Source organism: Stegodyphus dumicola, chromosome 1 (assembly GCF_044657685.1).
Source record: "Stegodyphus dumicola isolate Sdum_Otavi_A_Nest chromosome 1, ASM4465768v1".
In the NCBI taxonomy this organism is placed as follows: domain Eukaryota; kingdom Metazoa; phylum Arthropoda; class Arachnida; order Araneae; family Eresidae; genus Stegodyphus; species Stegodyphus dumicola.
This window is the reverse complement of record NC_140768.1, coordinates 56,641,547-56,663,003: the sequence shown is the minus strand read 5'-3', so window position 1 is coordinate 56,663,003 and position 21,457 is coordinate 56,641,547. Positions and strand designations below refer to the sequence as shown.

At 31.1% G+C, this 21,457-nt stretch overlaps 1 protein-coding gene across 1 annotated transcript in view; it reads left to right on the top strand.

The window, feature by feature from the left end:
* Positions 1–21,457, top strand: part of LOC118188926 (uncharacterized) — a 100,219-nt gene that overhangs the window by 48,506 nt on the left and 30,256 nt on the right. Inside the window, exons 3-5 of the mRNA XM_035359453.2 lie at positions 5,194–5,266; positions 17,535–17,646; positions 19,888–20,053. Coding sequence (XP_035215344.2) covers positions 5,194–5,266; positions 17,535–17,646; positions 19,888–20,053 — 351 coding nt within the window. The remainder of the gene's footprint in view (positions 1–5,193; positions 5,267–17,534; positions 17,647–19,887; positions 20,054–21,457) is intronic.

The following is a 21,457-nucleotide window of genomic DNA, read 5'->3' as shown; positions in this document are numbered from 1 at the left end:
CCGTCTATGTTTGCGTTGATATGAATGCATAAGTTTATTTAATTTCATTAATTTTCAGCATCATTTTGATAAAAGAATCACCGCATTACAATGTAATGAAATTCTTCATTCCGGTCTTGAACAGTTAATTGAAATATTGACGTTAGAGTCGCCAATGCAGAACAAATTTTATTTTTGCTTTATGTCACATTTCGTTACATTATCATAGCGTTAATTCTATATGTGACCTGGCAGCTGTCAGTTCTGATAGGCATCGGCAGTTTTCTTGCCCGTTTACCTTTCAAATTATAATAGTATATTGTAAATAAATGCAGTAAACTGAACGATTTAAGATAATATGCGGACGTTAATGAACTTTTTTCTCTATCTTATTAAATTCCTACTATTAGCTCACATTCTCTCTATATCTTGCTGAAATTGTCAATCGTTAATAAAATACTTTTAATTCATCCACTCAAGTTCATGTACATTTTTTAAAATTTACAGTGGATGACATTTGATCTTAATACAGTTTTTTCACATATTAAAGTCAATTCGTACTTATTTATTCCTGTTTATCGGAACTAAAGATATGCTGTTCTTATATATATTGTAAGACAAATAATGGCCGTTTATTAGGAATTTTCACGTGCTGTAAAAATTAATTTTATAACAACTTATAAATAATAGTACATGACTGTGATAAATGGGATTGTAATATTTAACAAAAATAAGTGGCAACAGTAAGACAGAGTTCTAAAGATTTTTAAAGTGTATGGAATTAAAGAATTGTAGTTTTATAGAGTTGGGTGAAGCGGATGTAATGTCCCGTTACTTCGCAAAGTAAGTTGCAAAGCACTGTAGCCACTGTAACACTATAGATTATATAGTAATATATCTTGGAGGAAATATCTTCGCAGCAAGTTAAGCATATGTCGTCTTGAGTCGTAGACCACCATCAGCTTCATAAATTAGAAACGAAAAAAATTTAATAATGTTAATGAAAAGCAACTAAAATAAAATTTTTCTTTGTTGATCTAAGTAGGAATTATTTTTTTTTATATTACTTGTTTTTATATAATGTTACTTTACCTGTATGAACTAATTCGTTCTTTTCATTTATAAAAGGTCGTTCGTAAAACTTTGCCTAGGCTTGCATCTTCACAAAATTTGTTTACCCTGACTGAACTGTGAGCAGAAGAGTAATGATCGTTTGATCATTGAATGGAGAATAAAGTAATATTTCAAGTCATCAAAACTGACGTGAAAAAAATGTCAAGGCAAAATAATTCTCTTGAGTGATTTACGTCTATATGTGATTGAAAAATGTAGTAGTTATCATAAATTTCGATTGCTGGAGTTCGATAGAAATTTGCTTTATGGTGATATCATTCAACTTCTGATTTTAACCCAAAAATTGTAAGCAGAGGAAATCGCATGATTGCAGCTCGAGATTTTAAATCTAGATTTACAGGACTCGACATTTTGACAGATTTCCGACTTCATGAGAAAAATTAGAAAAGTCATTACTTTCTTCAATTTTATGCTGACGAATATCGATGTAATGAGACGAATACATACTTAAATTTATTTCCTCTTCAGCCGTTTAATTTCAAAACTCTGTATGATGTACACCTCTCTCTACGGATACCCGTCAAAATGACGGGTAAGCTAGTTTCATAGTTAATCATAATAAACCGGTTTTTTATGATATTATTTTTCTGGTGACAAATGTAAAAATAGTTAGAAAGTATATACTAAATAAAAATCATGAATCAACAAAAATATCTTTTCATAACTTCCGAACCCAGTATCAACGCACCGCGGTTGAAAGAACAAGGGATGTGTCACTGTGATTATCTGTCGATCGTACGCGTCTAAAGCGTAAAAATTAAGCATTAAGCTCAAAACTAAGGAACGATCTGCAGTCATTGAGCTCTAGTCGTGTCAAGACGTTTTAGAAAAAAATTCAATGAGTGCGAGTTGAGGCGATAGAGGAAAAAAGTACTAGTTATGATTATTAGCATTATTATTATATAATTAGGGAAAAGTACTAGTTTTGCTTTATTTCTGATGAAATATCTTTTAGTCACAATGAGTAATTCAAAATGAGATACTAAACTGCTAGAGACAAAGGAAATTTCTGTAGTACAAGCTCTGGTAAATCTGTTAAACCTAAACTACCGTAACTTTTTTGCATCGATAAAAACAATCACAAATTCGTCAAATTGACGGTTATCAGAAGGTATTAAGATAGAATTTTTTTAATTTAAATTAATCATTTTGTAAGAAAATACGCGGTTTCCTATACTCGTCAATTTGATAGATGAAATACAACTGTACAAAAATGTCCGTAAACCTAGTGTAAAATTTTCCTTCGTATGCATACACAAATGAAAATTTGGAGAAATTTAAAAAAATCTAATTCTTCAAATCATATAAATTTTTGCAACTATCGTTGTAAATAAAGAATCACCTTACAAAATTCTTTGTATTTAATTTTTGATCAAGCTCATTGGCAGGAAGAAACAGTTTTAGAAACTAAATTTTAAAATTCTAAAATCAAAAGCAAGTGGATTTTAAGTATCTTTTTTTTTTTTTTTTTTTTTTTTTTGCATGTTACTGTAGGCAACTTACATATAAAATTTCCGAACTTAATAAAACTGTGTTTCAAACTTAATAAAACTGTGAAATTGAATTTTTTGTCAGTCAAGAATTTTTATTTGGCTTGTATTGAGAATACAGTACATTTAGTAAAATATCTTTGTTCATACTTGAAACCAATATCACTTCTTACTTAAATTCACATATATGGCTCTGTGCATTATTAGTCCAAAGGAGCTTTGTTCCTGAAGGACTATTGTTTTCGTTTTGCGATTCTGCGTTGAATCACTATAAATGTCCGTTTCTCTTTTCAAACCGTTGCCACCAAATGTTAGAGTCCTGTATTATATTTGAAGAAATTAAATAAGGAAAAATCTGCATAAACGTATGTATATTTCTCATATTGTGATAAAACAACGGTACATAGAGCCATCGAATTTTGAATGACGTAATCCTACTGCGAATATGGGCATGTGGAAGCCCAGATTTGAAATTTGGAATTAGTTTTATTATCGATTTCATATTTTGTAAAACTTTAACGAATTTTTGAGTAACAAACTGAGTGATTTGAAAGCGAGCAATGGCAACACTCTACGGGGGGGGGACCTTTTTATCTCCAGCGCGTCGAACTGTGCATCGGAAATTCTAAAGGTATGCTCGTTTTAAAATTATTTTGCGACGTTGCTATTGAACTAAATTTTATGGTTTAAGTATAAAGAACGTGATATTTAATAAATAAAGGTAACACACTAAATGTTAAAAAAACGCCCCTTTGGACGTAATTTAAAATCTGGAACATTTCAGATTTTTTTTTATTATTATAATATGTTCATTAGAATACATATCATTGCCAATGAAGATATTCTGCTTTCCACAACAGGAATTTTTTATTGTTCACGTAAACCCGTTGTATTCATTCAATCTAGCAGTGCCCCTTTTTATTTCCTTATACGAACTAACGGAAATATTGTAATCGCAAAAAATTTCAGGTATTATATTTCAACGAAAATATAAATTTTGACGGCTCTCGAATTCATCTTAACGATGTTTTTGAGGGACATCTGTATGTGCGGACAGAATAAAGGTCTCTTTTTCTCGAAACGGATAAAAAATGGATTCAGAAAAGATTTTTTTTCGCGACGTCTGTGCGTACGTACGTATGTGTGTATCTTGTATAACTCAAAAACGAGTAGCCTTAGAAAATTTTGTACGTGGGACCGCTATAACATGTAGTTATGCACCCCCTTTTTTGGTTGCAATCGGTCGCACCAAAAGTATAGAAATACATGTATACCCACTCTGTTACTAGGCTCAGGGAGCTCAGGTTTTTTTTTTTTTTTTTAATTATTATTCTTATATGTTTGTAAATTGTGCAGTTTTTGCTTTAAAGGTGATTGAATTATGTTCTTCTTATGATCCGGTTAAGGTTTTTATGCCTTTAATTAATCTGCATGCAATAGTTGTAGAATTATCAACAATTTCAAAGTTAAGTGCGACTTGATATGCGCAACAAAATTTTTATAATTTAATAGGCCGTACAAGGAATTCATGTGGTGTCCACATCAGATTTCTTTCGCATAGTTTTGAGGTAAACTTCAAATTTATGTAAAATTAATTCGGAAAGCAGAAATATTTCAGTTCTTAAAGCATTCGTAAAATGAACTGGTTATTCCAATATAATATTTTAGTAATAGAAAATTTCTATAATGCATATAAATTTGTAACATATCATCATCATTTACTTTGATTAACATTACAAATTATGTTAAGGAGAAGTATTATCTTTCAGGAAAACCCCCCAAAAGAATATTTTCTATCATTTCTTGCCAATAAAAATTACACATAGAGATTTCTTTTCTGTGTACTTGTAATGCCTTTTACTAAAACATTATTGGAGCAAGTATGCAAGTATCGAATGTATTAGGACTTGTTCTATTAATTCTTTTACCTGTATTACTAATTATTTTTTTAAGAACTGTAATATTTTAGTTCTTCTGGTCTTTGAATTAAGGCTGTGCAGTTTTGAATGTTATCGTGATTGCAAGGCCTGTACAGGACTCAAATGAATTAACAAAGCATTTTTATAAATAATTATGGCTAACATTATAACTGGAAACTTTCAAATAAAGTCTGTTCAAAATGATGCTACGAAATATGAAGAAACTGGATATTTTATTAATTTTTGCGAATTTTATCGGATAAAATGTAACAAACATATTATTTCTGTTCTAGTGGTAACAGAGTATTCATTTACAAATCAAATGAATCCTGGTTGAGAAAGCATTCTTCAGTTTTTAAGATATAGTCACCACTTCCAGAAACATAACTTTGAGGAAAACGTATTTGCACTCAATTTTGACTTGATTGTAAACCTTCATAATTTCCTTATTTCTTGACAGTTGCAAGAAATTCTTCAACGTACTTATTCTAAAAGAATATAGAAAAATAAAATACATAATAATAATAATCGAATTTTGGAATCTGATATATGACAATATTCCCTTAATGAAAACAAAAGGAGGCATTTTATAAAATTAGTTCAATACTAAAATTCAATAAATTATTTTTTTAAATATATAGCTTAAAACCCTATTTCACTTTTATTTACAGATGCCATTTTTTGGGCTGGAAGTTCTATCAGACCAGATAATACAGGCTTTATTGTTCCAAGACACAATGCTACGTAAGTAGATCCTACATTGATATGCGCAAAAATTTATTTAGTCCAAAATTCTTTTCAGAAAAAGACTTTATTTGCGTATTGCTAGACGTTATTTAATTACAATAAACTTAATTTTAGTTTCTACAAGCGATTTTGGCGTATAAATTCGCCAGAGGTTCAGTTACGCTTTTAAATGTTGATTCTAAAAATATAAATATGCAATGAAATATTTCACAAAAATTTCCATTTTCTTACGTTTGACAAACTGATTGCCTATTTAAATTTTAATATTTTAAATTTTTTTCAGAATTTGTATCATAGAATTAAATTATACTGGGATGTTAAGAAGTGTTTATAGCAGGATAGTAATTTTATGGTGGTACGAAGTTTTACACTTCATATTACTTAATAAGTCACTTTACGAGTATAACTATTGCGTTTCACTAAAGAAATATTAATAAGTTGAAAAGAATTAATAAAATGTTTATGTACACAGTCAAAGATATTGGTTATTATTAAATTATTAACCATAACTAATTAAAACGAGAAGTATTTTTGGCATCATCACAGCATTGCCTTCTTCGTCTTGGCAGCAATACTTTCTTTGTCTTAACAGCATTACCTTCTTTGTCTACATAAAAGGTGAGTGACATGAAGATTATAAAATCAAATCTTTGATAACTTTTTATTTGTTAAAAAGGCTGTCTGTAATGAGCATTCATCGGAAAAATGAAGAAAAAAAATCTTATAACGTCATCTATGGTTGGAAATGAAACCAGAGATCCAAGTAAACTGAGATATAATTAATTTTAGTTTGGATAGAAAAAAATAGGTTGGAATTTAAATCGATTAAAGTAGAAAGGTTTGCCCAAAATTATCTAATTCATTAAATGTGGAAATTCTTCCAAAATATTTTTATGCAGCTTCTGGATTGCTAGTAGAAGTAAACATTTCGAATGTTGTTCCATTCCTCAATTAACGATTCCTGAATATTTGACATGAATTTAAAATCTAGCAAAAGGGCAGTTTTAATTTGGCGAAGATTTTGAATAAACTTCTACCGATTTCACAGATAATCAGACACAGATCCCTCTTTCTCAGAAAAAGAAATTGCTCCTGAGGAAGAGGAACCTGTGTCTTATCTTTGATTGCCATCGAAATCGATGATAGGTTTATAATCAAAATTTATGCCAAACTAAAACTGCTTTATTTTAACTTTTACGCTGGAGTGTTTTAATTCCAGTTTGATCTGAAATGCTCTTGAAACAGTGCCCTTTAAAGTGAGATTTTCTCAAATACTCCGTGGACATCAAAACTGGCGAGCTAAGGGAATTAAAGAAATTTATTTATTTATTTATTGCAATAAGCTGCTCGACAACAATTGCGCTAAACGAAGAAAACCATCTTCCTTTTTGCTGTCCACTAAATTCGAACAGCAGATGCCCACTGGCGGCCAAGCGGTAAAGTCGCTGAACACTGGTATTTCGGGCCGTAGTTCGAATTATTCCGGAGGACGGCTGGCTGCATAAGCGTTTTCGTGTTTTTCTCCGTGTGTAACTTGTATATGAGTCAGTTTCCTTTAGAAAGCCGTCCAAGAGGGCATCCCTCCTCTTCGGCATTTAGCTTTTGAGTGCTTTGCCATAATCAAATAAACCAAACCAACAGCAGATATTGATTACCATAAAATCAAACGGAGAATTTCATTGAAACTTCTTTCCTTTAATGAAAGCAAATTCATATGTGTTATAAACCATTACCAACCGCTATTAATGTATTTGGCAGTATCATTGATACTGATGAAAAAATGTTCGAGCTTAAAACTTACGCATTGCGTTTTTATAATCCGTGATATTAAAATAGGTGTGCATTAAATTAAAATAGTAATTTATATCTAATAGTAACTGAATAATTCTGAAATTACATTGCATCCATAATATCGAAATTCTCCTTTTAGTATTTAAACTTTTTTTCTATGCATTCTTTGCTCGGTAAAGTGGCAAACGAAAACTGAAAAATGATTTGGTATTTCACATTCTTTTGGACTATATTATGTTGTAAATAGCAGTGTTGTGTATGGATCAGAAAGCAAAACTGAGCTCTTGAGATACTATCTGAACTTTTTGAAAACGCCTTTGTAATTCATTCTAAGTCAGTGTTAGAGAAAAATGAATATTTCATTCACAGTGCCGATGTGGATAATTTTTGTAATAGCACACTTCAAATAAAGGTTAAATTTACATTACAAAAAAGGCCTCATTTTAAATTTTAATCGATTACTGCAGAAAAACTGCAAAACTAAATAAGTTTTATTTTGCTGTGAAGGGAATGATTTGTTTTTATTCCTTAATTTTTTTAGCTGCTTTGGTCATTGCATAGTGTTAGTCATTACTTTTCTTTCGGGAATGATTGTTGCATTTTGCACTGAAAAGCATACCCGTTATTTACAAATGCATAGGAATGAAATGGAGATGTTTATTTTTTAAAGAAATTGATCTATGCGATAGTCAAGTAAACTCTTGTACGTGTCCAGAAGTTTATCAGGAAAGCATTCTCTGAATAATAATACAAAACATCTTATGAAGGATTTTTAACCAATGGATTTTCGCATTGTAAGATTAATATTAAAAAGTATTATTTTACTAACCATTCACATCGGCAGATAATCTCGGAATGAGTAATATTTTTGTTAACAGTTTAAATAAATATGGCTGAATGATGACGTTTTATATGCTCATAGATGCTGAAAATGAAACTCATAAACTTTACAGCTTGATTTCACCCTTGAGACTCAACATTTTCTCGATGATGATCATTTTTCTGATTTTTAATTATTATAATTCTATTTTCAATTCAGAATTAAGGTTGCCATATGCTGTATAAATGCATCCTTTTGATTTTGAGAATCACTAGACAGTTGCTCCAAAACGAGCCGTAAGAAATTATTATTACTGTAGGAAATATAATCTCTTTTAATTTTTCTTTTTAAATTGTGATAAGATGTTAAGATATAAATCATTAAAAATATATGATGAAATAAAAACAAAACAGTCCTTATATTTATATATTTCTCTTTGTAGATTTAATAGAATACTTGTTGAGATTAATAAAAATAGCTAATAATAAAAGAGAAACACAAAAAATAGATGTATTTAAGTATGCATAAACTTCACTCTATTGGCTTTTTCCAAATATAAATTGTTCCAACTCACTCCGAAATTTATAGAGAAACTCCAGCTCTTTTTGGTCAGTCATCATAATCTGAGTGGATAAAACCATTGAACGCTTTGGGTTCATTCAGAATATGACTGCGTGAGGTTTTGTTAAATGTAAGGGGAATAGAAGACTTTTCTCCATTTCCCTCTGGCGAAACGTCAAAATGAATCTTATTTTTTTATTTAATATGAATATTAGTATTTTTGAGATACAAAATTAATTTTGTTAAGGAAGTCTTCTACGAAAACATATAACCTTCATGGCTCACTAATATGAGCGCTGAGTTTTGAAATTTGTGTCACTGTATTCGCAGAGTCGTTGAAAATTAAGTAATGCTGTAAAATAATTGCGAACTATTACAGTTATATTTCCACTAAAACTGAACTTATATTGAAAATTTTATAACTACCTCTACTGCAATTTAAACGCATATCCTTTTTGGTAAACCCATGCTTCAGTAAAGATCTTAAAAACCAGCATAAACTCAAGTGAAATCATATCTTGAATCACGCAAGATCACTATGAGGCATTTTCTTTTATAATTTAACAAAACGCAGCACATCGTGAAAACTGTACTTAGAAGCACTCTGAAAATATATGACGGAACATCACTACTGTACATGTAATGCATCATTAAATTGGTATACAACTAAATTTTCCCAAAGGTCGGAAATCTAAAATTGCCTTGACCGATTTAGGCAGTATTATTACTACTAACCTAGTACCTGTTTTCCTCGATTCATAGCATCTTCATTCATATGTATCTCAGGTATAAACTGCATTTTAAAGTATACTTATCAGCAGTAAATTTGAATTTCTGTTTCGAAGGGCATTGGTGCTCTTTCCAGGTCAGATAAACTTTATTTCCTATTTTTAAGTTTCTTAGGAACATATTAGACTTTTTTTTATTGAAAAAAAATATATTTACTTTCTTCATTTTTAGAATCATTAAAACAGTGATTAAAAATGTGAATGATTTAAGAACTATTTAAATTCTGAAAATCGGTAGTTCTGTGCTGAATATTTTCTGCACAAATGTAATTTATATTTTAGCTGGGTGTATACCATTTTTATTCTCATATACCATTTTTATTTTCATAAGCTAAATAATAAACTCTTTTAGCTCAAACGAACAAGTTAAAAAGTGGGAAATTTTTTAATTTAAAATAATGTGCCAAAATTTTAAATTTCATTTCATTTTTAGCTAACTTTTTATTATGTAAGGAAACAGTTCATAAAAGTAGCATCGGGGCAGCAGCTTTTCGACTTATCTAATGTTCATGCAATTTTCTTAAAACTTTGCTGTTACTTATTGCATCATATCTACTATAATAATATCAGATTCATTTCTGAGTAATTTTTCCTTTGTAAGGTCGAACGACAAGGGCAACTTAAAGGCGTATTTCTTCTAACAACTTGAGAGCATCAAAATAAATAAATAAAAAAATCTCTTTCCACACTTCAGATAGCAACCACCCTTCCTTGAGGCATCTGTTAGTTCATAAATGATTTTACGAACAAACAATTTGTGTCATCCTAAAGCTGCGTGGTGCAAGGTGGCTTAAGATTTTCTTTTTTAAAAATTAATTCTACGTATTAACTTCTTATAGCTTTTCTAAAATAAGGCACAGAACTGTATAATAAACGTTTTGAGGTGATGTAGAGTCCAAGATGTTTTTGTTTCAAGCACAGAATTTTTGTTTTTAAATAAATAAAGCACAACTAATAACACCATAAATCTTTTCTGGGACAGAAAAAAATTTCGTTTTTATTTTTATCGGAATCCTTTGACAAGCACTGTAGAAACATTTTTATAAAATTCTGTGCTTTAAGTTAAAAAACTATCTAGAATCGATACTTAAAGTAATAAAAGCTTTTAAATATGTTTATGGAACATCCTATGTAAAATTCTTATTCGGCAAAAATAGCAGCTTATTCGGCAAAATAGTAGTTTTGGATTTATTTTACTTATTTATTTATTTATTGCTTGTATTAGTGTTCGAGTTAAATACGCGCATAAATTATTTATCACAGGAATTTTGTAAATCTGATTGATCATTATTTGCGAACATGTTTTTAATGATCTTTTAATGTCCTGATTTATAAATCGTTCTCCGAATTCTCTCAGTTTATTTTAAAACATAAATTAAACAAAGCAAGCACTAATCAATACTTTTGCTCTTGTTGTTTTCTTAGATTTATTGCAACAAAATTTATTCAGTACCTTTTCGAATTTGCATAAATTATTATCTTTACATTTGAACTGAGTTAAAAAAGTATTTTTCAAAGTTTATTAGAAATGCTTTCTGTAAATACATTACTTTTAATTCTATGATGTCCTTTTATATAGTAGTTTTTTTTATTACTACATAAAATATACTTTAGATAGTAACTTTACCATCTATTCAAACAAACAGCAGATTAGAAAGGATCTGTTGGCCATAGCTGGTGCATCACTTGCATATTAAAGGAAAACATTCTCGTAACTCTTAAAAGTTGTTCTCATTGACCGTTTAAGACTCTAAAACTGCAACGTACACTTTTATGTTGATGTCAACCTTGTTTTATGTTTCCTTCAGCTTGGCTTAACTATGTATCACTTCGGGGAAGGTCAACTGCTGGTCCCAGCTACTGAAAGTGTGTAACTAGACACAAAATAACTAATTCATATTATATGACTAAGCTATTAAAAGAAGGATGTAAGAAGGATAAAAGGAAAAGAAGGATAAGGATGTGTTGTAGTGAAGAAGCTACTGATTTTGAAAGTAGTTTCAATGATTGTAACAAAAAGAAAACGCCGAAGAACGAATGTTAAAGATACTAATAATTAAAAACAAAAATCAGCGAAAAAAAAGCATAAATTTGCAGGGCTATAACTTCGAAGATTAACTAGAAACTTCTTCTTCAGCAGTGAAAATTATCCTCGTTTTGACTGCTTATTTCAGCATATTTCATCAGTTAGCATTTATTATTTCAAAAGCTCGAAAGTCCCGTTTTATCTCTTATTAAATATTTATTTTGAAAAATCTCAGGTTTCATTACTATAAAATTCCAATTTCAATTAACTTTATGATTATTTCTAGCATTAATATCAAATTCTGTCATTCACAAAAGAGCAGACATATAATTAGAGAAAAACCCTCAAAATAAATTTAAGGAAAACATTAATGAACTGGGAAAATATTATTCATTTTCGCAACTAATGCCAAGGTTGAATCTTATTTTCTTACCAAAGACAATGCAGTTCTAATTTGTTGTCAGCAAAAAAAAAAAAAAAAAAAAAAAAAAAAAAAAAAAAAAACTTAAATCCTGCTGGTAGATATATCAGCTGAGTAAACGCTAGTACTTAGTAGATATATCAGCTAAGTAAACGCTAGCTAAGTAGAATGACCTTTTAGAAGCTTTTGCACATCTAATATTTCTGAAGTTATGCATGTGCATCAACCGTTTTTTGATGCTCATTTTTTGTTTTTTGGGCGCTAGAGAAAGATAAAATCAGAAAAAATGTACTTCTTGAATGATTCATATTCTACCATTCCTACTTTGTGAATAAACCAGTCCGAATCGGACGGGTATATTTGTGATTATAGTTACATTGTCCGTAGTCAGACGATATCTAAGTAATCATGCAAATGAAAATATCATAACTATGTTTCTCTTGTTTTAGTTCTAGCACAGTGACAGTTTTAATTGGGTGAAAACGCTACACTTTTAATATTTGCATCATAATATATTCATACCAGTTAGCAATAATAAATAATTTATGCTTAATACTTATATCAGTTGGCAGTATATTAATAATATTAGTTAAATATTAATTTATAAAAATTCATAATAATTTTTCTATGTAATTTTTTTCCGAATTTCAGTTGCACTCTTTTTTCTTTTCTTTTTTTTTTAATTTTTAGATATTTGTATTTAAATTTACGGTTTATTTTAATTGTAGAATACTCTTGTGATAAAAATAAATGAAAGAGTGATTTCCCAAATGAGAACAAAGAAAATCGCTATCTGAAGCAGTTAGTACTGAATGTTAACTATTGTTAATGTATTAAATTCGAGAACTGCAGAGTTTCAACAATCTAAAAAGATCGGATACCTCATCAGAATTTTAAACGTGACTCAAATGAAGAAATTCCATGCCAGAATTATAAATAAGAATAAAAATTTATCATTAGCTGCAGTTTTGTTTCTATTCAGTTCAACGTTATGAAACCGTTATTGTTACATCAAAACACGCTTGAATAGGAATCATAGGACTCCGTGCGAATTTTCACTAATTTGCTATATGAAACTCGAGTTATCCAAAGGCATCTTCGTCCCTCTCATTTCATATAAGTGATACTGTATTATTTTACTTTGGGTACGTGCATATTTTGTCTTACTTTCTGTTTTATTCTTTAATTATTTTTAAATAGTATTTCAAGTTAATCTTGGAAAGTGGATTAAACCACATTTCTGAGGCTCTGAGAGCTCTTTCAATACCAGAAACAGGTTTGACGTGTTTAGATAATTATGAGTTAAAATAACGTATGTATTATCTTAAACGGCGGAAAGGAAATGCTGAGAGAATACTGAATTCTGTGAGTAATCGTGAAAAAGTAGGTTGAGAGCAATTTCTTCCGCCCGCCATTCACAAAGTTGCGGAAAATCAAGGCCACAACGTAGGCATCTTGTCTGACACATCTTGTTCTCAAGCGATTCTGACGCATCTTTAAACAACCGACGCTTTTAAGGCAATTCAGACAGCCTCACGTCACTTTAGTTTCTACACGATAGAGTAATTGATTTTAAATTTTCTAAATTGTGACATGCTATGTGATTCATCACCTATAATTTATTAAGTCATATTTATTCCTGTCTGACGATATGTACACATCGTCAGACAAAGTTTTGAAGAAAATAACGAAACATAAAATTAGTTTTCCAAATTTAGGAAATTTGGAAATATAACTATTGTTTTTATTAAACTTTATCATTACATATGTCATGTAATGAGTGCGAATAAGATTCTAGGAAGAATCTGGAATGCCTATATTGTATGGATGAGTATTAATAAGTTGATCATAATATCCTCAAAACGAGATTATCATGCAATAAAGAATTAAAATTCGTCTGCGCATTTTTTAACGAATTTACAAGTTTTAGGCCAAAGGATATACATGTGATATTGTGTGATTTCATTAATAAGAGCATTAAAATGCGAGCCACTTATGCTACTTATTTATATCTAACGTTAGCCCTCTTATTTTTGTTCAGATAATTTCAGATAAGTATTCTAAAACAAGATGCTTCTCTTTTTTCAAAATATAAAAAGATAATGTTCAACTACTGTCTAAGAAACAGAATATATTTTCAGGCAAAATTATGTCTTACTTTTTCAGAAGAATAAAGCGTCGAAATCTATTTTCAGAGTGAAATGGGCTAAATTTCGCTTTTCGGAAATTCTCAAGAATAAAAGACGGAAAAATAAAACATTGCTCTTCATTAAATCCTTTCATAATGTAACAAATAAAATCATTTACGGCGACCGTCTCTGAAAACTACCAGTATATAAACACCATCACTTCTCCAAGGCAGCCACTTCCATAGAAGACGAAATTGGAACCATGGATAGTTTGCTTTAAAAAGGTTTCACGTTTTATTTAATCATTCTTTTAATTTTTATGCTTCGTTAAATAGAGAAGTCTTTATAAAACTTCGAAAATAAAGACTTTTTCCCCCCAAATGTTCTTTACAAACGAAATGATAGAAATCTAGATTTACACTGCTAGATTTGATTGTTCTAGATTTAAGAAAGAAATACTTGGATGTTGATGAATTTCCTAAATTTGGAAAACTAATTTTATGTTTCGTTATTTTCTTCAGTTTGGAACGAGAAACTTAAAACTTTATCTCGAAATTCACGGTCATATCGTAATATTCTTTGCAAATAAAACTTAACATGAAAGTAACTCGCTTTTTTAAACTGTCTCATGCAATTGACTATTTGTAATACTTGGAAATGTGATACAAAGACATGATATTTCAGTACGAAAGTTACGGTAATACTACTAGAGCAGATGGAGAAGCCAGCTTATAGACATGCCTATAACATGTCCATAACTATTGTTTTTATTAATTTTGAGGGAACGTAGGTAATTCGTATCAGTTAATCCCCGAAAGTTATCTACTTCAGTTAAAAAATATTTTTAGGAGACTTTATAAGTAAATTTAACTTTTTCTAACCAAATTTGACGCGTTACATTAGAAAAACACCTTTGTAGCACAGAATACAGCTTCCAGGTGTGGTTGTTTTTATGTTTACCTTTCTGTACAGAAGTTCAGGCAGCTCATTTATAAACAATATTCTGTGAAATGGTTTCAATATAATGCAGTATAAGAAACTACATCATATCTTTTTGTGACGCTTTTTGATGCGATATGATTTAGTAAACATTAGAAACTCTAATATATAATGCTGATGTTTCATACTACTGCTTCCTTAGAATTACAGTGCAGTTTATAAGAGATTCCTAATTCTTCCGTAACATGTAAATAAACATAAACCTTAACTAACGGTTGCTTAGTATTTATAAAAACTATAAAAAGTGGAACTATTATAGAGATGGTATACGTATAATTGACGACTAAGTATTAGCTTTTCAGTATACAAATCATTGAAAAGAGCACTGATTTCTATCTGTGCAGAATATTCTCCAGATAACAAATAGAGAAATATACTGAAAAATTTTCGCATCAGACAAAAGTTTATGTTATACATTTGCTGGTAGGGATAGTGCTTCAACACTACTGCCATCTGATTTATCATCTATACTGCCAAAAAAATTCCCTTATTTAAGACCTGTTTCTATGTGTACTAATACTATAAAAATTATTACAAATAAGATAAAATCCCAAGTAAGATAAACTTGATTTCTTTTTTATAAATCAGCAAATTCACTTATTTCAAGCATAGCTCTCTGTGTTGCTAACAAGCTACAAATATTCCTTCCTCTTTTGCCTTAAATCAAATATAAATTAAATGTTCTGGTCTGATTTTCTATATAAAACATCAGAAACACTGATGATTAGTAGTATTGGGATTGCTCGGTAAGCACCTTTCCTAGCACTTTATTGCTCGACAATATCACGGCAATGAAACACAAGAATCTGAATTTCAATGTATTACTTTCACGGGAGCATCTTATAAGAAATTGAACCATCAAAAGCCCTTTGAATCGAAAGTAATTTCCAATTAAATATACAGTGTGTTTCAGCAAATCGATTACAAACTTTCAGGAGAGATAGAATACACCTAGATGGCGGAAAATCACATAGCAATGCGGAGCCAAAAAGGTTTCCTGGCGTGGTAGTGACAACACAAAATGAACAGGGTAAGGAAACATGCTTATTATGCTAAGTTCAGCAAACATCAGGAAATAAGAACAAAAATAGACAATGATAGTCATCAAAGGAGGTGTTCGAAATTACGACCCCTGAACCTCACATCTCCAGCATATGGAAAACCGGATGTTCTGGAAAATACCGAGTATGTCTTTGATTTTTTTAGCTTTTGCCAGGATGCATGCAACAAGTTCATCAGCACTTCTAACGGGTGTTTCGTACACCATTGTCTTGACGTACTCCCAGAGGAAGTACTCAGTGCAAGTGAGGTCTGGTGATCTCAGTGGCTAATGCCACCTCCCCTGCCGATCACATGTTGATGATATGTTTCGAACACCTTCTTTGATGTCGGTTGTCCGTTTTTATTCTTATGTCTTGGTTTCCGCTGCACTGTGCATAATAAAAATATATTCTCACCTGTTCGTGTCATTCCTTTCTTGTGTTTTGAATCGTCACTACCACGCCAGGATATACACACCACCATGGACCATACTTTCCGACCATGCACTGCGATGTATTTTTCCATCGTCTAGGTGTACTCTAGCTCTCCTGAAAGCTTGCAACCGATTTGCTGCAACACCCTGTACACATTTTCGTTGGAATGAAATCTCAACTTTTGCATCCTGAAATATTCATAAACACATCTTTTCGTAATATGCAACGAAGTTACCTCAATTATGCATAGGTTACTCAAAACACTTTTCAAAATCACATGTTACTGACTTAACTGTTCATAACTCAAGATACGTTTCGTCATCCGAAGCGTTTTTCGTTCAAATAATTAATTTGTGAACAGAATTATTCGTGAAATGAGGCGTTTGTGATCTGATGCACTTGCGTGTTTAGAAGATTTTCTCTTTCATTGCTTTCAAAATGTGTTTTTAATTCTTTTTGATCAACATCTATTAAGATGTTAATCTTAAGCTGCATTTCAAGGCCATGATTTTAAACTTATGTACATACAGAGCATTTCGAATTAATTTGCTGTTTTAAAAAGTTTCTGTTTCTCGACTTTTTATTTTAATTGCATAAATTTTGTTAAATTAATGATTTCGTAAAAAAATATGTGGCTACGTTAGTAGCACAAGCGGGTATGAGATACGATATTAAATTAGTTAATTCATATGCTTAGTAATGATATATTTCATGAAACATTATAAATAACCTAGCTTATGCTATTAATGAAACACTGTTCGTCAATTAAAGTAATTTGCTAATATTTAGAAAAATTGTATGATATAAAATAACTTCAGAAGTAAATTATTTAACTAAATCATATAATTGATTCTTTTTTTTATCATATATTGCTATTATTACATATCGTAAACAGATGAGTATTAACTGTGGCAGTGCGTGAAGAATATCTGCATACTGGGAGAAATGCATTTGTCAAGAACTTTAAGAAAAACAAATTCGTATTTAAGTTTCTGACTGGGAAAATTTCAAAATCAATTACGAAAGTCAGCTAACTCATTCCATTTCCTGGAACAGAATACGGGACGAAATTGCGACTAGTTCAGGACTTTATGTAGTCGCCTACTATATAATTCTTATACGGCAAGAGAAATCCATTACTTTTCCGATAATATTTAAATTAAATGAAGATGAAAAAATCTTTTCAAAAAATTTCAAACCGCTATAAATGCATCTTTATACGTGCTGTAAAATGTAATTATATTATTTTTTTCAGTTTCGAGGAGCCTTTGGCATCATTCAACAATGAAGACGTTATTCTTCGAGTGCCGGATGGGAAATCGATTGATGATATTCACTGGCTGTCAGTCTGGAGTAGGATGCACGCTGTGAGTAATGAGATACATTCCGATGACATCAGAGATCACGTGACTTATGCGTAGCTAATGTAAACAAACAATGCAGATGACCTCAGAGATCACATGACTTATGTATAGCTAATGTAAACAACAAGGTCATTCTTCCTCTTCTTCTCTTGCGGAATGTACCTCATTGATCATATTTGTCTACATTGTCATTCTACATTACAATTTGACCTTCCTTCAGTTTATGACAATAAAATGCACACACATTTAATAAGTTTAAATAAATCTATTTTTCTAAAGTTTATATTTTTTCTGCTAGAACTCAGGGCAACAATGCTTGGCTTGTGTTCAACCATGTTATTATTTTCACAGCAAAGCGAGAGTTCGGTGTTTGCTTTCCGGTGTTTGCTGCGCAGCTGATCCACTCTGGTAGTAGGTCATCAGTCATTTAATCATTGTTGGCGGATTTATCTTTATCAAAATGACCTAAAGGTCAAGGTCATTAAATAAGTAACAATGTGAATTATTGACAACCTGCAAATGAAAAAATTTTAAAGGACATTAAAAAGTAATCTCTAAAATATATAATACTTTATTTAATAAGTAAATTAAATATTCGGATATCTCGAATAAAATTAAGAATTTAACTAATCCAAAAAATGAACAGGTATAATATTCATTATAATTTTATTTTGAAACTACTAATATCCCCGCCTTACGAACGTTTACATTGTGGAAATTTGTAACTAGCTGTTTTTCTATTAATCAAAGAAAGCTGAATAGCCTTTTTGCTTATTCAACGAAAGGTTAAACCCGAAAATATAGAGCAGAATTTATTTTCTACAATGATTACAAACGTCTGATTGATCATGATATGTACCATAATGGAAGGAGGGAGTTTGAGGCAATTTTTATAAGATATAATTGATACCTGCGAAGAACTGTTCAGTTGGGAAAACATATACTGCAGCCTACCATACTATTTTACTGTAAGACTTTTACACCAGCCTAATTTTAAGAGAGTTCGAGTTTCAGTATTCAAATAGGCAATTGTAAAACTTGGAGATCAGATGGTTATAAACGATGAAACACAATATCCTACACCGTACATCCTGCTCTTCTGCTATCAGATCTCTGACGGCTCAACGTACGCACGTACGATCATACTGTAATCACATTTGCAATTTCCAGTAAACTCGGTGTTTTTTTACTTTTGTGTACTGAAACTATGTGGTGCATACATTATTTCTTCATTTATGAGCTATCCATTACCTTTTAATTATTTCTTTACCTTATTTCAGATTATAAGATATGCGTGGTATGATTTTATAGGTTTCTTTTTCTTCTCAAGATTTCGGAACGCTCGAGGACTTTTTCCTATGTTAATATTAGAAGTAATTGCTTCTCTACTTTATGCCATTTCGTCTTATGAAACATTTCTTGGGAATGCTCTGCTCTCGTAAAGCAGAGCACTCTCAAGCAGAACGAAACCGTACTGAATGATTCCACTTGATTTAACTCGTAAAATTTACTTTTCACTGATTATTGTAATATACAGTCTGAAGCAAATAAACAATGTCATTTGAGACGTGGTTCTTGATGCTTGTGCGAAGACACCTTTGAATGTGTTGCGCAGAACTCTACAATATTTTTACTAATTTAACATATGAGACAGCGAAGTCGTACGCGATGATCTCAGAAGGAATCATATCAAACGCATTAAACGACCATAACACATGTATATTTATTTGTATACGAAGTTATGCACACACACCCTCCGACTAATGCTATTTATTGGGCTTAAAGAAGTGCTGAGTTTAATATTCTGATAATTTTGAAAGTAAGCTGGAAATAAATAATACGCCAATCGCTAGTTATAAACAGCAATAAAAAATAATAAAGAGTTAATGCAGATATCGCTTACACTAAATACTGCAGTTTTCATTGATATCCCTGCTATTTTGCCCTATTCTTCGTGAAATATTTTAAAGAAAAAAGGGAAGAAATATCCTAGCTGTAGATGACATCTAAAACAGTCCCAATTATTAATTCTATAAATGTTTTTTAACTGTACAAAAACCCAATGCTAATATAAATTTTAAAGTTTGCAGTATTAAATGGAATCGTTGCAAATGAGGAGAATGTCGCAGTTCGCTGTTTCATGTCCCTCATTTCCATTTTCTGCGAATGATCTCGTTTGTATTTTTATTATAAAGCAAAAATATGTATAAGCTGAATGAATGACCTTTCATCATTTTATTGCAGACAAGTTTTGGTTCAATAATATTCCCCAGAAATCTTATTCTTCCTCGACCCTTTGTGATTGGTTCACTAAAGAATACGAAAAATGGAGTTTCATCTGGAGATATTTTAATTTTGGATACTCAGACATTTTTAATACCTGACTTCAGCTATGATGGCAACAAGAACGGTAACTTTGTCTCTTTTTCATTTTATTAATTTTTATTGACCTTTAGGTGTCCTTTTACCAATGTTGATGATTATGTCGATGATAGAAATTTTTCGTATCAACTGCTGATTTTTTAACGCAGTAATTATGTTACAGCATTGCGCTATATGCAGTCTTTAATTATGTTTTACTTTTGTTAGAGCTCAATAAAAAAAATTTGGTTTTATTAGATTAATGATTTGGTTCTGAGAAGGGGATGTAAAGTAAATACAGATCCGTCCTTCATACATGAAAAGTTAACTTATATATTTTTTTCTAAATTCAAATAATCAAGTTTTAATAATGCAAATTGTGATTCAGTCGATTATTGTATGAGGTATTCCATTCCAACTATCAAATATAATTAAAATTTAATTCAAGTATCTGCTATGATTTATGTGTCATAAATTACGCTAGATTTTTATCGAATCTGGTTGAATTTTTGTGCCAATTTACAATAAATAAATAAAATAATAAATAAATAAATAATGATTTTAGAATGTAAAAAACTATACACAAATATTTACAAATATGAATAATATATGTGAACGTATACATGCAGTGTTTAGTTTAGTATTAGAAGAAAGTATGATTATAATCGTACTATTATAATCGCACTATGTCGCATCATTGGTAGTCAGTCTACATGGTTTTTCCGGGAAGTAATAGGACTGATTTTTTCCCGTCAAAACATGGTGAAGGAGAGAGGCAGATGTTACTGCGCTGGTTGGGTTGGGTTAGGTCTTAACTACCAGTGCACCAGTCGCCAGTCGTCTCTAAGCCTTTACGGAGTGTAGATCGAGTTTAAGGTGAACCCCTATCGACATGCCTTGTCATCTCCACAATGAATCGTTCCTTAGAGCAGCGTTACGCGATGAAGTTTTGCGTCAAACTGGGTAAAACTGCTAGTGAGACCCATGACATGACAAAGACCGCTTTTGATGCCATGGTCGATCAAGTGTTTTTGAGTGGCACAAACTGTTTCGGGAGGAAAGGCAGTACGTTGAAGATGAAATTAATGTTGATCTTCTTTTTTGATTGCAAAGGAGTGGTTTATAGAGAGTTTGTACCTCTCGGTCAGATTTAAATGCTGCATTTTACGTGGAAGTACTTGAAAGACTGAGAAAACGAGAGTCACCCGCGTCCATTCAGCAATTGCTGGTTCATGGAGGCTCCATCACGGCAATGCGCCGAGCCACACCGCCTACAGCTTCCCCAGCCACCCTACAGCCTAGAAGTCACTCCTTCAGACTTCTTCCTCTTCCTCCGACGGAAAAGGTTCATAAAAGGAGGCACCACAGCTCTTCCAGGCCATTCAAGAGGCCGTAACGAGGGAGCTAAAGAGCATTCCAGTTTCTGCCTTCCAGAGAGCTTTCAGTGATTGGC